The sequence below is a fragment of the Peromyscus maniculatus genome, chromosome 8, assembly GCF_049852395.1.
Source record: "Peromyscus maniculatus bairdii isolate BWxNUB_F1_BW_parent chromosome 8, HU_Pman_BW_mat_3.1, whole genome shotgun sequence".
Lineage (NCBI taxonomy): Eukaryota > Metazoa > Chordata > Mammalia > Rodentia > Cricetidae > Peromyscus > Peromyscus maniculatus.
The window spans coordinates 103,189,419-103,204,534 of NC_134859.1; the positions used below are offsets into that span (position 1 = coordinate 103,189,419).

Below are 15,116 nucleotides of genomic sequence, written 5' to 3' on the forward strand. Positions count from 1 at the left end.
ATTTCCTCGCTTCTTCCTCGGAGGGAAACTCTGACGTAAAACCCACGCTTGAATAAACTGTGCAGTTTCTCATCCGTATTCCGTCACTCGCTCAGGCGCGCTGTGGACAGCCCGCCGGGGGTCCTCGTAGCGGGCCAAGATGGCTGCCCCCGCACTGCAGGCGGCGCGACGGTGGTCGGGGCTGGCCTTGGGCGTGAGGCTTGCCGTGCGGAACCTTCCAGGGTGAGACGGCCACGGGTCGCTGGCACGGCCGCGCAGGCCTTTGCGGGAGGGCCTGGGGAAAGGAGAGGAGCCGCGCTGAGTCCTGGGGCGAGGGAGCCCCGCTCGGCGGCCCGGGACGGTTGAGTCCGGCTGTTGCTCGGGCCGGTGGCAGGGTCAGCGGCTTGCCCTGCCCGCAGGTGGGGCTGACCCTACCCGAGCCGAAGGTGCCGCCCTGCTGGAGACCTTCGAGCGGGGATCTCCTGGGCGGTCGAGGGAGAGCCGAGTCAAGGCCGATTTCGGCGAGGGCTTCCCGCCTCCGGGGACTGGAGTCAGAACGCCTGCGGGGAGGGTTAGCCTGCGGCCCCAGCGTTCCTGCCCCTCGCCAGCGCCATGGCAGACGGGCGTATTGTTAAGTCAGGCTTGTTCATTTGTCCAGTCACAAATTCATTTGTGGAGTTCTCCTCTGCCTCCTCCTCCTCTTCCCGCTCCCAGGAACATTCAGGTGAGGTGCAGCCGCTATGCCCCTGAATTCAGGGATCCCCTGATCGACAAGGAATATTACCGCAAACCTGTGGCGGAACTCACCGAAGAGGAGAAATATGACCAAGAGCTCAAGAAAACCCAGCTCATCAAAGCTGCCGCAGCAACTTCGACAAGCTCAGTGTTTGCAGACCCCGTCATCAGGTGAGGTGGAACCGCTCTTCCTTGGGCTGGGATTACCCCAGGGAAGGTTTCTACAGAGGGATCTGTAACGAAGCCTTGGAAAGCTAAACACGTTTTTCTCCTTGAAGCAAATTCACCAACATGATGATGAAAGGCGGCAACAAAATACTGGCCAGGTCCCTCATGGCCCAGGTAAGGCAGTGTCTAGAGTCCTCTTTGCTTTTCTCTCTTTTCCCTCGGCTGCCTTTGTACTGTGTCTGGTTTCTTCACCGTAGCTTGAAAACTAGAGAACGGGTTTCTATATCTGTCATTAAAATTTATCTCTGAGAGCTGGGAATGGTGGCGCCCACCTTAAATCCCATCACTGGAGAGGCCTTGGATTCCAGCACTGAAAAGGCAGAAGAGACAAGGCAAGGCAGGCAGATCTCTGTGAGTTCCAGGACAGCCAGGGGAGGGGGGTTCTCACCTGTTCTTGGGGTCAGTCTGGCAAAGCAGTGAGTGCTTAAACTCTCTTTAGTGTCTTTGAAAGACGGTCTCATGGAGTAGTCTAGCCTGGACTGTGCTATATACCGGAGGATAACTTTGAACTCTTGGTCTTCCGGCCTCCACCTCCCAAGTGCAGTTGCTGGCATGCAGCGCCACTCCCAGCTGAACTGGCCGAATTCTTAGGGGCCTGAGCAGCCTGGTCCCTGCCTTTGCAGACTCTGGAAGCTGTGAAGAGGAAACAGTTTGAGAAGTACCGTGCTGCCTCTGCAGAGGAACAGGCCACCATCGAACGTAACCCCTACAGGATCTTCCACCAGGCACTGAAAAACTGTGAACCTGTGATTGGGCTGATGTCTATCCTCAAAGGAGGCCATTTCTACCAGGTGAGTGGGCAATAAAAAGCAGGGCAGCCCACATGTGAAACTGATCGGGGAATGAGGGTCCAGAGTTGGGCCATGTATAATAACCCCTAGAGACTGGGCACTGTCAGGATCTACTCATCTGAGGCCCAGAGTGGAAAAACCACAGGCAGAAGGTGGAAAGACAAGAGAACAGAGTGACTTGGTGACGTCTTCGGGGAGCCCACTTCCTCCCCATTGTCCAGTGTTGTGTGTGTGGTCTACGCTGCACTTGGGAAAGGAATGTTGATGTGCCGGTATCTAGAATAGAACTTGACCCCTGACCATCATTATTGAACTGAGCTAGCCATCCCTATCAGAGCATATTTACTTTATATTATTGCGTTAGGTTGTCTTCTCCTTCAGCAGCAACTCCTAAGACTAGGATTTTTTTCACTGTCTGTGTCTTTAGTGTGGCATAGTACCTGGCATGCGATGGGGCCAGGAAAGTGGTTCTTGTTCAGAAGGTCGTATTTCAGGCACCCTTGGTCTGAAGTGGCCGGCCTGCCTCAGGGAGCAGACTGTCCATCTGGTGCTTGTGTCGACTTGGCAGAGCTTTTCCTTAGGAAGGAACGTGCTGACTGAGTTCACTAAGTGACTGTTTCGTCTTCACTGATGTCACTGAGAAAGCCGAGAAGAGACGGGTTCTGTCAAGGGGCCCATCCCAGGGCTGCTCTAAGACAGTACATGGTAGCTTCTAGGAGGTGGTGGCTCTCAGTCAGCCCCAGCTCAGCTTGAGCTCGTCTCCTCACCCAGGTCCCCGTACCTCTGACTGACCGCCGACGCCGCTTCCTGGCCATGAAGTGGATGATCACAGAGTGCCGAGAGAATAAGCCACGGCGGACGCTGCTGCCGGAGAAGCTGTCAGAAGAGCTGCTGGAGGCTTTTCATAACCGGGGTCCCGTCATCAAGAGGAAGCACAACATGCACAAGATGGCGGAGGCCAACCGCGCCCTGGCCCACTACCGCTGGTGGTAGTGTGAACGGAGGGATGGAAGACTCCGGGACACACTGCCACAGGGGACACTTGAGGGGCTGGAGAGACGGCTCAGTGGTTAGGAGCACTGGCTGCTCTTCCAGAGGTCCTGAGTTCAATCCCAGCAACCACATGGTGGCTCACTAACCTTCTGTAACTCTGGTTCCAGAGAATTTGACATCTTTTCTGACCACTGTGGGCTCCAGGAATGTACATAGTACTCAGACATACATGCAGGGAAATGTACATATACTATTACTAATAAAGTAATAAATGACTTGAGTTACTGGAAAGTTCTGGAAGGAATTTAAGGATGGAGAGGGCCTTTTGTAATGTAATATTAGATCCTATGAAGCCCTAGAAGTTGGGTGGGTACAAATTGAGGGTGAAGCTCCCTTCACACAGTAAGACTCGGGGTCCCAGGAGCATGTGTTGCCCAGTAATCAAACTGGTTCCCCTTCCCTACTACCTACATGTCTCCTTAGAGATTTCCTCCAGAAACTCAGGTCCAGTTAGCTTGGGGCACACCTTTGGCTGTTACGAAAGGAAGCAGTTTGGTTTCAGAAAAGATTTATTAGAAACGCCTCCCACCTGGTGAGACTGTCACTCATGAAAACTGACTGGAGTACACAGGCTTACCTCCACAGTAGTCTGTACAAAATGTACAAAACACTACTTCTCTTGTGATTTGGACTCTTTCTGCCCTTAACATCCCAAGGCATCCCACCAATGGCTGTGATTGCCCATTTTACAGATGGGGAAACTGAGGCACCAAGGTAGTACTGCAGCAGTGGTTACACAGTTCAGTGGTTGTTAGGAGTTGCCTTTCCCTGCCTGGCCCAGGGAGAAGTGGGAAAAAGAAGCTGAAAGGACTTGGAGGAAGGGTGACAGGGCAGTCTCCACAACTCCAGAGTGAGGGAAGGTGAGTCTGGAAAGGTCTACGAGGCCAACTTGAAAGGAGGGTCACAGGAGGGTGTGCATAGCCATAGACATGTGGAGCCTAGCTCAGTCGGAAACCTCACTGTAGTAATACTTATGGGCAGCAGGAGTGGTTTTCCAGCCAGCTGCCCGGAACTCAATGATCTCCAGCAGCAGCAGCCGGGCCAGGGAGCTGAGGCCTATTGGGAGCAGGAAGCCATCCCGGATTAGGACAAAGAGCTCATCCATGCGCTGCCCATTCATCTTCTCCAGCTGCTCCCCAACCCGGTGCAGCTGGAGCACCAGACAGTCGACCTGCAGGGGCAGTGGGAAGGCCTGGTCAGCCCCAGGGAGGACCGGCACCTGCTGAGTACCATGCTTTCCCCGCATGGTGGCTCCTTGCTCCATTCTGACAACGGAGAGGGTATTGCCCACATCCTACCACAGAGACTCTCCCAGAACACCTGACCAGGCTGAACCTGGGCCTGTCTCCAAACTGCTGCTTAACCCTACTCACTGCCTGACTCAAGAGCTGGTTTCTGGGCCAGCTGCCCACAGCTGCCCACAGCTGGCCACAGCTCTTGCCACTCCTACCATAGGTTGTCTGCTACTGGGGGCCTTGCTACTGTGTGTTCCGGATAAATTCCAGACACTAGTTTGTCTTGTACTTGCCACAGGCCTTAAATGCCCCTACTAGGCACCTGAGGCGCCTCCACGGACGGGACCGGGACTCCACGCCAACATGCCCTCCACAGCCTGTGGCTGAATGGCCACTCACCTCCTCTTCCCTACTTAGACTCTCAGGCTGGGCCAGCTGGAAGAGACAGTCATAGACAGGGTTGACCAGGGCCATCATGGGCATGTTGTTCACCTGTGGGGAGAGCAAGAGGTGCAGGGAGGCAGCATTAGTGACCAGGGGGAGCCATCCAGCCTTGGCCTTGGGACGCAGGCCAGCCATCACGGCAGCACAGGGTGACTGCCCATGCCTCACCCTCAAGTAGTCAAAGATGTTGCAGATGAAGGTGACGTAGCAGACCCAGCTCTGCAGGGAGCGGGCTCGAAGCTGCTCCCGGGCCCGATACTCCCGCTGGAGCCTGTCAAGGAGCCCACGGCGGAAGACACTCTGGCCTGCTTGCTTACTCTCTGCCTGTGAGCCAGGAGAAGGTGGTAAGCAGGGCACTGGCCACTCCACCCGCCCTAGCCTCTGTCTATAAGCTCCTGTGTCTTCTGCTGGCCAGCCTGTGCCTGATCCTGAGGTGCCATCCTCAAGGCAGCTCCCTCTCTGCCAGCACCCCCAACCTGGATGATGGCGTAGCACATCCGTCCTGCTTCCTTGCTGAACACACAGTCCTGCAGAGAATGATCCACAATCACATTGGCCACTTTCTCCAAGTCCACAGCACCTGGATCTGGGGTAGAGACAGGAGGGGAGTCTAGAGCTGCCTGCTTAATCACATTTGCCTCCATCTGCCAAGGATTGAAGGTGGCTTTCATATTTCTTTGAGAGAGGGTCTCACCATGTAGCTTTGGCTGGCCTGGAACACTCTATGTAGACCAGGCCTCAGACCCACAGAGATTTGCCTGCCTCTGCTTCCTGAGTACTGGATTAAAGTCTTGAACCACAATACCCAAAGACCTGAGATGTTTGCTTAAAAGATGAAGGGAGGGGTTGGGGATGTAGCTCAGTGGTAGAGCGATTGCCTAGCAAGCACAAGGCCCTGGGTTCGATCCTCAGCTCAAAAAAAAAAAAAAAAAAAATGAAGGGAAAACCAGCCAGACGGCACTTAGGAGGTAGAAACAAGAAGGATCTAGAGGTAAGGGTTACCCTTGGCTACATGCAGAGTTCCAGGAAAGCCTGAATTACATGAGACCCTCTCTCAAAAAAAAGAAAGCTGCATTGAGTGGTGAACACCTATAATTCTAGGGCTTGAGAGGCAGAGACAGGCCAGCCTGGTCTACATAGCAAGTTCCAGGTCAGCCAGAGCTACATAGTGAGACCCCATCTAGAAAAAAAAAAAATCAAAGTTGCAGGTGCAAAGGGTGTAATTTAGGGATCCGCACTCTGCCTGTCCACTGTGTGTAAAGCCAAAGGCTGGACACAGAGCAACCACACCAATGAAAGCAGTCTCCAAGAAAGTGCTTGTAACCATGCGCAGGGCAGCTCGCACCCTCAGGACCCTCGTTACCCAATCAGGAAACAGGGGAGTTGAAGCCATGTCTCAGTAGTTAAGAGAACTTGCTTTTGCAGAGGACCCAGGTTCGATTCCCAGCTCCCACACTGGGCTGTTCACAGCTGCCTGTAACTCCAGTCCCAGAGGACCTGACACCCTTTTGCCTTCACAGGCACTGCATATGTTGGTACAAGTAGGTATACACATAAGTAAACTAAATGTAAAAGAAATTTAATTGTATACTGCCAGGTGTGGCACTCACCTTTAATCCTAGCACTCAGGAGGCTTGCTGACCTGAGTGTGAGGCCACTTTGGCCTACATAGTGAGCTGTAGGCTAGCCAGGGCGCTACCAAATAATATAATTAAATAAAAATAAATGATTAAGAGACCAAAGTACAAATGTAGTTTCTTGGGATACATGTTTTATTTTCTTGGCAGTAGGTTGAAGAATGTATACTGAATGCCAAGATTTCTACAACTTTTTTTTTTTTTTTTTTGGTCTTTTGAGATAGTCTAATTTTGCTATTTAATAGCACTGGCTAGTGGCTGGAGAGATGGCTCAGAGGTTAAGAGCACTGGCTGCTCTTCCAGAGGACCTGGGTTCAATCCCCAGGACCCTCACACAGACATACATGCAAGCAAAACACTAATGCACATAAAATGGAAATAGATAAATTATTTTAAAAAAAAAATAGCCCTGGCTGGCCTATAGCTCATCATGCAATTTTTTTTTTTTTTTTTCGAGACAGGGTTTCTCTGTTTAGCTTTGGTGCCTGTCCTGGTTCTCGCTCTGTACTCAGGCTGGCCTTGAACTCACAGAGATCTGCCTGGCTCTGCCTCCCGAGTGCTGGGATTAAAGGCGTACACCACCACCGCCCAGCTCATCATGCAATTTTTTTAGGTTCACTCATTTTATATGTATGTATATTTTGTCTGCATGCATGTATGCACACCACGTGTTGGCCTGGTACCGGAGGAGGGTAGAAGGCATCGGATCCCGGGAACTCAGTTACTAATAATTGTGAGCCACTCTGGATCCTCTGCAAGGGCTCTTTAGGTTTTGGGTTTTGTTTTTGGTGTGTGACTGGGTCACTATGTAGCCCTGGCTATCTTGAAATTCACTATGTAAGTGACCACACCAGCCTGGAACTCACAGAGACCCTCCTGCCTTTGCCTCCCCCAGTGCTGGGATTAAAGGCGGGCGCCCCCATGCCTGCCTCACAACCAGTGCTCTCAACTGCTGGGCGCCCCCACCCCCACCCTGCGCACTCTCTCTATAGAGCAGGCTGGCCTTAAATATGTGCTAATCCTGCCTCTGTAATCTGCTTGGATTACAGTTGTGTACCATCACGTGGCTCCAAGTGTTCTCAAAACACTAGAGGCCCCAGACACGAGCTCTATGCAGATGCTTCCCCAACGGGTTTAGCTTGGCACATGACGGCCATTGCTAATTGTTAAGTCAAACTTCTGTCCCGAGTGTTACAATGGAAGGGCATGGGGCCAGGCAATTACATATCTCTTCCAGCAAGCAGATTCTCCCACCTCTGTCCCCAGGCAGGCAGCTCTGAACGTCCAAGGGAGCTGACTGCACCGAATGAATGCAAAGCCTTTCACGGGAAGACTGTGTTCTCTTTAAAGGGTACTTAAAGGCTTTATGATCTTAGACAGGACTCTGTGATTCATCTCAAAAATAATGGCCTAGATGTAGCTTGTCTCCCAGTCGAAGAGTTAGGTTGTGACTTATTCTCAGGGAGCCACGGGAAGGCTGGGCATTGCCTGGCTCTGGGACTCAGCCCCTCTGCAGCTCTTGCCCAAGCGGAAGGGCTGGTCGGCTCACCTTTGAGTGCGGTCTTCAGCAGCTGCTGTGTTTCTGCATCAAAAGACTGGATTTTATACTCATCTCTACTGGCCTCTCCCATGACGGTCTAAGCCCCAGCAGCTTTTCACTGGCCTCAAACTAATGCCAGCACCTGAGAAGCAGAGATGGAAGAAGCTTCAAGTGAGAATCGCAGAGCTCCGGATTCTAGTCCTGTAGGTAATGGGTGGGGCAGGCCAGGGCTTGGGACAGGTGGAACAGGACTTTCTGTCGCCTGCAGTGGTTGGTTACAGCCCACCAAACTTGGCTTCTGATGGAGACTTGAGCATCAGGTAGGCACCTGCAGCTCAGCTTAAGGAAACCCATGCTTCTGCTGCTACATACGAGGGATGAAGCGGGAATTCACCTACGGTCGCGGCAGGATCTGGGTTATCAGTCAGTATCAGGGTAAATTTAGGGGAGCATATACTGAACTGGGTTGTGGAGAGGTAAATGTCAAGACTCGCCCAAATTATCCAGCATGGAGAATTCTGGCTCAGTTCCTTTGCCGGTGTTGTCCAAGCCGCAGATCCCGACACCAGCAGAGTTTCAAGCCCTTCTCCCCAACGTGTGCCAGTCCTTTCCAGCCTACAAAACCCACCCCTGCAGCCGTTGGGCTCCGACTAGCCTGCGTGGGAGGGCGCTCGCTCCTCCGGGGCTGCGCAGCGCGCGCCCGCCGTGGTACCGCGCGGAAGCTGAGCTCATCATCTGCCATGGAGGCGTCTGAGCTGCTCGCCGGCGCCGCCTGCCGGCCACGGCTCGCCTTCGCCTCCGCCCCGGGCGGCTCCCCGGCTTGGCGCGGAGACAAATTCGCACCCGACATCTGCGACACCGCCACCGCCGCGCCGAGCGCTCACCAGCCCCTGTCCCCTGCTCACCGGGCGCACCTCCGCCTTGTTTCTGACCGCAGAGGCCCTCGAGTGCTCGGCCGGACTTGCTCTCGGTTCAGCATGAAGCCCTTGGTCTTGCCAGGTCGTACCCCCCACCAGGGTCACCATGTCCCTTGTGGGGTTCAGGTGAACTGGGTCGGAGACTCCGGCCGTGCGGCGTGGGAGGAGCCTCCGGAAGGCGTGGTCTGCCCGGGAGGAGGGGCGGGTCGATCGCAGACGGCTGGGCACCGTCATCTGGGGTTCGCTTGGTTACAGCGGAGGGTGTGGAAGGGCTGGGGCACATCCTTGCAACTCCCTCTTCTGCCACTCGGGCAAAGTAAGTTTTAAATCAAAGGGGCAGTCCGAGAGAGAGGGCCCTGGGTCTTTTCTGGGGGGTATAGGGGGGCAACAATGCGGCTTCCCTACCCTCAGGAGACCAGGAGCCAAAGCTCGCGCCTGTTTTACGAGTTGTCACAACACTCATGGTAATAGGTACAAGAGAACTCTCCTCTGTGGCAGCAAAGATACTCCGGAGGGCAGGGCAATATTCTCATGGAATTTACTTCATAAAAAAAGCAAACTAAAACATTCAGACAGCCGATTCTAAAGCCTCCACGTTAAGATGGGACGTCTGAGAGGAGAAACAAACCCTGGCTCGAAAAGCCCGGGGTGGGGCTGGGGGAGAGGGGATACCGGATGTTCTAGGGACGAGAACAACCCAAGGCTCCTGGAAGCCCCTCCCTACTGAGGCTATGTAAGCAGCGAGGACTGCTGCGATGCACCCATGCCAAGCTGCCCGGAAAAGGCTTGGGTCAGCTCAGCTGTGAGAAAGAAGCAGGGATGAGCTGGGCTGCCCAGAATGCTCTCAAGATCGGTCAAGTTGACTTGAAGAGACTCGACCAGCTGCCCGATTCTTCAATCTGTTGGGCTGCCTGAAGGCTGTTCGGTGTGCTCCATGTTTCCAAGTTTCGTGAGCTGTCAACCTCATTCACCAAGTTGGACTTTGGGGGAGTGCTGGACATTTTCTAAATGATTTATTCATATTCCGGATGCACTGATGTTTTGTCTACATTTACATCTATATGAAGGTGTCAAATCGCTTTGAGCTGGATCACAGACAGTTGTGAGCTGCCATGTGGGTACTGGGATTTGAACCTGGGTAGTCTGAAAGAGCAGCCAGTGCCCTTAACTGTTGAGCCATCTGTCCAGGCCCGTGTGCTAAATAATTTTATATCAACTTGACCCAAACTAAAGTCATGTGAGAAGTGGGAACCTCAGTTAAGAAAATGCCTCCATACAATCAGGCTGTGGGCCAGCCTGGAGAGCATTTTCTTAATGATTGATGGGGGAGACCCTAGCCCATTGTGTGTGAACCCAGGCTGGTGGTCCTGGGTTCTATAAGAAGGCAGGCTGAGCAAGCCATGAGGATCAGGCCAGTAAGCAGCACCCCCCCATGGCCTCTGCTTCAGCTCCTGCCTCCAGGTTCCTACCCTGCTTGAGTTTTTATCTTGACTTCCTTCAATGATGAACAGCTAGATGGAAGTGTAAACCAAATAAACCCTTTCCTGTTGTAGAATATTACTTTAAGATGTGTTACATTTGTTTATGCTGTGGAACATTTGTTTAATGATGCATAAATGTGTTGTATTTTTTGTTTTGTTTTTCGAGACAGGGTTTCTCTGTGTAATAGCGCTGGCTGTCCTGGAACTAACTCTGTAGACCAGGCTGGCCTCAAACTCACAGATATCTGCCTACCTCTGTCTCCCGAGCGCGGGATTAAAGGTGTGCACCACCAGAGCCCAGCAATGTGTTGCATTCTTTTATGTTACATTTGTTTAACTCTGTGAAGCTGTATTACTGTGCCTGTCTAAAATACTTGATGGTCCAATAAAGAGCTGAATGGCCAATTGCAAGGCAGGAGAAAGGATAGGTGGGGCTGGCAGGCAGAGAATAAATAAGAGGAGAAATCTGGGAGGAAAAAAAGGACTAAAAGAACGAGGAGAGGAGAATGCTAGGGGCCAGCCACCTAACCACCCAGCCACGGAGAAAGAGTGAAAGTAAGATATACAGAAGAAAAGGAAAAAGCCCAGAGGCAAACGGTAAATGGGATAATTTTTAAAAAGCTGGCTAGCAACAAGCCGAGCTAAGGCCAGGTATTTATAATTAAGAATAAGCCTCCGGGGGCTGGAGAGATGGCTCAGAGGTTAAGAACACTGGCTGTTCTTCCAGAGGTCCTGAGTTCAATTCCCAGCACCCATATGGTGGCTCACAACCATCTGTAATGAGATCTGGCTCCCTCTTCTGGCCTGCAGGGATACATGCAAACAGAACACTGTATACATAATAAATAAATAAATCTTTAAAAAAAAAAAAAAAAAAAAAAAAAAAAAAAAAAAAAAAAAAAAAGAATAAGCCTCCATGTGTGATTTATTTGGGGGCTGGATGATGGGCCCCCCAAAGAATAAAAATAAAAAATAACCAACAACATATTGGCATACCAATGTGGGCCAAATTTGCATGTAGGTACTGAGAAAGCTGAGAAAAAAAAAGAGGAAAGGAACAAAAAAGAAAAACGACACTACTCCTTTAAGAGGCACTGCTGTTCAGTCAGCAGTGCTTAAAAACAAACAACAAACAAAGGCAAGCTGAGTAAAACAGGTTGTGGCAATGCAGATACCAGCTTCCTACAGTTAGGAAGGTGGAATGCAGTGTTTGATCAAATACCTCTGACAGGGCTGTAAGCTTTAGGCCTGTCTTTCAGGACCCGAGAAGCAGGCAGAGCCAGCCAAGAGGGCCGCGTGGAGGATCTAGGTATAGCTTAGCAGTCTAAAGTTTGCTTGTGCAGTCAAAAAAGGCTAAAAGTTATGCAGTAAAAGAGGTCTAGACAGAAAAGACCTCTAAACAGTGTGTTTTACAATGTGCATAGGCTTAAGAAAGAAAAAGGTATGGACAGTTAAAGAAACAAATAGTTTAGAAAGAGTACAGTCTGGCCGGGCAGTGGTGGCGCACGCCTTTAAATCCCAGCACTTGGGAGTCAGAGCCAGGCGGATCTCTGTGAGTTTGAGGCCAGCCTGGGCTACCAAGTGAGTTCCAGGAAAGGCACAAAGCTACACAGAGAAACCCTGTCTCGAAAAACCAAAAAAAAAAAAAAAAAAAAAAGAAAAGAAAGAGTACAGTCTTTAAAAAGACAGTAAAAGTAATATAAAAGAAATAAGCCACATAAGATAGGAAATACACAGGGAGTCTGGATCCTATATAGTGTTATGTTGTTTTTGAATTTTTTGAATGCTGATAAGCAAAAATAGTTAAGAGGCATGGGATTGTGAACTGGACTGCCAAATTGAACCATCAGGATACTTTAATGCCTTAACTTTAAAAAGAAGTAAAAAAAAAATTGTCAAATGGAAGTCAAAAATGCTTTCAAGTTTTGTTCCCACAGAAGTTGTGGACTCCTTCAGGAATAATGTGGATCAGGTTTGATCAAGGGAGACCTACTGAATCTTGACAGATGGTATCTATCAACAACGGTTACTGCTGGTCTTCCCAGGATTTGGCTATTATCTCAAAATGTTCTCGGGGACCCTAAAGAGGCCTTCACCCACAGACAGCAAGAAGCAGTTTGGAGAACACATTGCCCACATTCCCAAGAGGGGTGTGGTTGGCTTTTGGTTAACTGGTGAGTCATGGATGTTTGTTATATTTAGGGGAATATAGGAATGATAATAGGATAGAATATTAAATCTACTTTAAACTAAAAAACAACAAATATTTTGTATTTGTATGGACTTTTGTATATTGATACAAATTTAAGGTCATTTTTGTTATAAAGTACTGTATATATGTTTCTACTCTTGTTTAAAGGATTCTTGTATATTGATACAAATTTAAGGTTATTTTTCTTACAACATATTGTATATATGCTTCTACTCTTGTTTAAAGTACTGCACCTATGTAGTTCATTTAAAATATAGGTAAAGTTCTAGTTTTTGAAAGCTGTTATTACGAATTATATAGGACAACCAAGAAACAGGTTAGTAGTAATTTTTAACCATATTTGTAGATGTGTTAAGTATGCTTTTTTTAAAAAAAAAGATTTTATTTATTTATTATGTATAAGTACTCTGTCTGCATGCATGCCTGCAGGCCAGAAGAAGGTGCCAGTTCTTGTTACAGATGGTTGTGAGTCACCATGTGGTTGCTGGGAATTGAACTCAGGACCTCTGGAAGAACAGCCAGTGCTCTTGACCGCTGAGCCACCTCTCCAGCCCCAAAGTATGCTTTCAAGATTATATAGAGATATATTTTAGACATTGGTCTTCAAATACTTCAAAGACCTATAGAATGTGGCATTTAAAATGTTTTGTTAACTTAGGGCTTTTCATGACAATGAGACATATCTGCCCCTGGGAGCACCAATTTACATCAGAGATGATGGGCATTAAGAAACTTCATAGGGGGCTGGAGAGATGGCTCAGTGGTTAAGAGCACTGGCTGCTCTTCTAGAGGTTCTGAGTTCAATTTCCAGCAACCACATGGTGGCTCACAACCATCTGTAATGAGGTCTGGTGCCCTCTTCTGGCGTGCAGGTATACATGCATGAAGAACACTGAATACATATTTAATTTATTTATTTATAAATTTTAAAAAAAGAAACCTTATCACATGCCGGGCAGTGGTGGCGCATGCCTTTAAATCCCAGCACTCGGGAGGCAGAGGCAGGCGGATCTCTGTGAGTTTGAGGCCAGCCTGGGCTACCAAGTGAGTTCGAGGAAAGGTGCAAAGCTACCCAGAGAAACCCTGTCTTGGGGAGAAAAAAAAAAAAAAAAAAAACACTTCATAGGAGTTTGTTTTCATTGTGCCAAGGTTAGCCACTGGGCAAAGAAACTTCTGACAATGTGCTGTGCAGACTGGACATGCAGAGCCCACAGGAAAGACTGTTGAACTGTGCCACAAGAAGGCAGGACAGTTCTTCAAATTCCTGCTTCACTGAAAAGTTTGCCAGATATTCTGGGCCTGTAGGCTGAAGATGGATGCCCCAACGTTGCAGAGGAACTTTGAGTTACTGTCCAGGCAGCCAAATGTCTCTGTTGTTAGATAATATTACATCCTTCAGGGTATCTGATGGAGTTAAAAACTAAGTAATTAGTTAATAGTTTTCTTTAATTATGATAGGAAATAAATTAGGTGTAAAATTTTGTATTCACTAAGATAGGACAGATAATGTTTTCTCTGAATAAGCTAAATACAAATGGACTGAATATTGTAAATGTAATTCTTACTTGATAACTTTTTGTTGTGTATAGTTTTACTATGTTAAATTTAAAACCTTTTTATTTAGACAAAAAGGGAAAAATACTATAGAATATTATTAAGATGTGTTGCATTTGTTCATACTGTGGAACATTTGTTTAATGATGAAAAGCTGTATTATATTCTTTTATGTTGTATTTGTTTAACTCTGTGAAGCTGTGTTACTTTGCCTGTCTATAACACCTGATGGTCCAATAAAGAGCTGAATGGCCAATAGCAAGAAAGGATAGGCGGGACTGGCAGGCAGAGAGAATAAATAGAAGGAGAAATCTAGAAGAGAGATCAAGAAGGAGCAAGAGAACAAGGAGAGAGGACTCTAGGTGCCAGCCACACAGCCAGCCTCGGAGTAAGAGTGAAAGCAAGATATACAGAAGTAAATAAAGGAAAAAGCCCAGAGGCAAAAGGTAGATGGTATAATTTAAGTTAAGGAGCTAGCCAGAAACAAGGCAAGCTAAGGCTGGACATTTATAATTAAGAATAAGCCTCCATGCGTGACTTATTTGGGAGCTGGGTGGCCGGCCCCCCAAAAGAGTAAAAATAACCAACAACACTTTCCTCCCCAAGCAGCTCCTGGTCACGGTGTTTCATGTCAGCAATGAAAACCCATAGACAGGTGGCGTCTTTCCACTGTCTGTCATCCTCCTCCTCTGGAATAGGCATTTGTTCACCTGTCTCTAGGATCTCATGAGACTTCTGCAACCCCATGCCCAGAAAGGCAAGGGCCCACCTGCCTTAGAAGCCCTCCCAAGAGCAGCCTGGACCTTCAGAATCTGGAGCCAGGATCAGAGAATGTACAGCAGCTAGGGGAGAGATACAATGGGGCCAAGAGGAGAGGCTGCTGACTCGGGGTAGAAGTTCCAGCTTCCATGAACAGGGCCATTCCCAGCAGGCGTTACAATCCAGGTTATCACAGGGGCAGGAATCCCACAGAGTCAAGGGATCTTTCCTCCCTTCCCTCTGCCAGATTCACTGCCAGGCAGGAACATGGAAAAGATGGCCATCCTGTATTTATCCTCTTGTGCCCCTGACAAGTTTCTCCTCTTCGTCTAGATACATCCATCTGTCTGGATCCTTGGTTCCGCTAACAGATGCCAACCATGCCCCCCTAGCCTGTTGGCCACTACTGGACTGCTTTGTGGCTGAGGCCCTTCTGGGATCAGAGGACACACACAGCATCCATGCTGAGCTGAAGAGCAAAACCCTGAGCTAATGGTGTCGCCTGGCCTGAGAACTCTGCACTCCAGCAGCGCTAACCCAGCACCCGGTGA

At 49.3% G+C, this 15,116-nt stretch overlaps 2 protein-coding genes across 5 annotated transcripts; one reads left to right on the plus strand and one right to left on the minus strand.

Moving 5' to 3' along the window:
• Positions 1-82: 82 nt before the first annotated feature.
• Positions 83-3,006, plus strand: Mrps7 (mitochondrial ribosomal protein S7). Its single transcript, XM_015987126.3, has 5 exons — positions 83-222; positions 694-885; positions 993-1,056; positions 1,566-1,733; positions 2,505-3,006. The coding sequence occupies exons 1-5, from the start codon at positions 140-142 to the stop codon at positions 2,724-2,726; spliced, it is 729 nt and encodes a 242-aa protein (XP_015842612.1). The 5' UTR covers positions 83-139; the 3' UTR covers positions 2,727-3,006.
• A 271-nt stretch (positions 3,007-3,277) lies between these two features.
• Mif4gd (MIF4G domain containing) lies at positions 3,278-8,691 on the minus strand. Of its 4 annotated transcripts, none has more exons than XM_076543722.1 (6): positions 8,557-8,691; positions 7,652-7,784; positions 4,942-5,051; positions 4,634-4,789; positions 4,421-4,513; positions 3,278-3,957 (listed from the first exon to the last, which is right to left on the minus strand). In XM_076543722.1, the coding sequence occupies exons 2-6, from the start codon at positions 7,731-7,733 to the stop codon at positions 3,730-3,732; spliced, it is 669 nt and encodes a 222-aa protein (XP_076399837.1). In that variant the 5' UTR covers positions 7,734-7,784; positions 8,557-8,691; the 3' UTR covers positions 3,278-3,729. The 4 variants fall into 4 exon arrangements, with proteins under 4 accessions (XP_076399837.1, XP_006993687.1, XP_076399838.1 ...); XM_006993625.4 differs by having other exon boundaries at positions 8,548-8,686; XM_076543723.1 differs by lacking the exon at positions 8,557-8,691 and adding an exon at positions 8,137-8,273.
• Positions 8,692-15,116: the final 6,425 nt, after the last annotated feature.

What these genes read in the sequence shown, in the direction of transcription:
- Mrps7 (XM_015987126.3), top strand. Translation starts at nt 140, where the DNA reads ATGGCTGCCCCCGCACTGCAGGCGGCGCGACGGTGGTCGGGGCTGGCC. An exon ending in CCAGGTCCCTCATGGCCCAG is followed by an intron (nt 1,057 to 1,565) that starts GTAAGGCAGTGT and finishes CTGCCTTTGCAG; the next exon opens with ACTCTGGAAGCTGTGAAGAG. An exon ending in AAGGAGGCCATTTCTACCAG is followed by an intron (nt 1,734 to 2,504) that starts GTGAGTGGGCAA and finishes CTCCTCACCCAG; the next exon opens with GTCCCCGTACCTCTGACTGA.
- Mif4gd (XM_076543722.1), bottom strand. Translation starts at nt 7,733, where the DNA reads ATGGGAGAGGCCAGTAGAGATGAGTATAAAATCCAGTCTTTTGATGCA. An exon ending in GCTGAAGACCGCACTCAAAG is followed by an intron (nt 5,052 to 7,651) that starts GTGAGCCGACCA and finishes TCTCTACCCCAG; the next exon opens with ATCCAGGTGCTGTGGACTTG. An exon ending in GTCTAAGTAGGGAAGAGGAG is followed by an intron (nt 3,958 to 4,420) that starts GTGAGTGGCCAT and finishes CTGCCCCTGCAG; the next exon opens with GTCGACTGTCTGGTGCTCCA.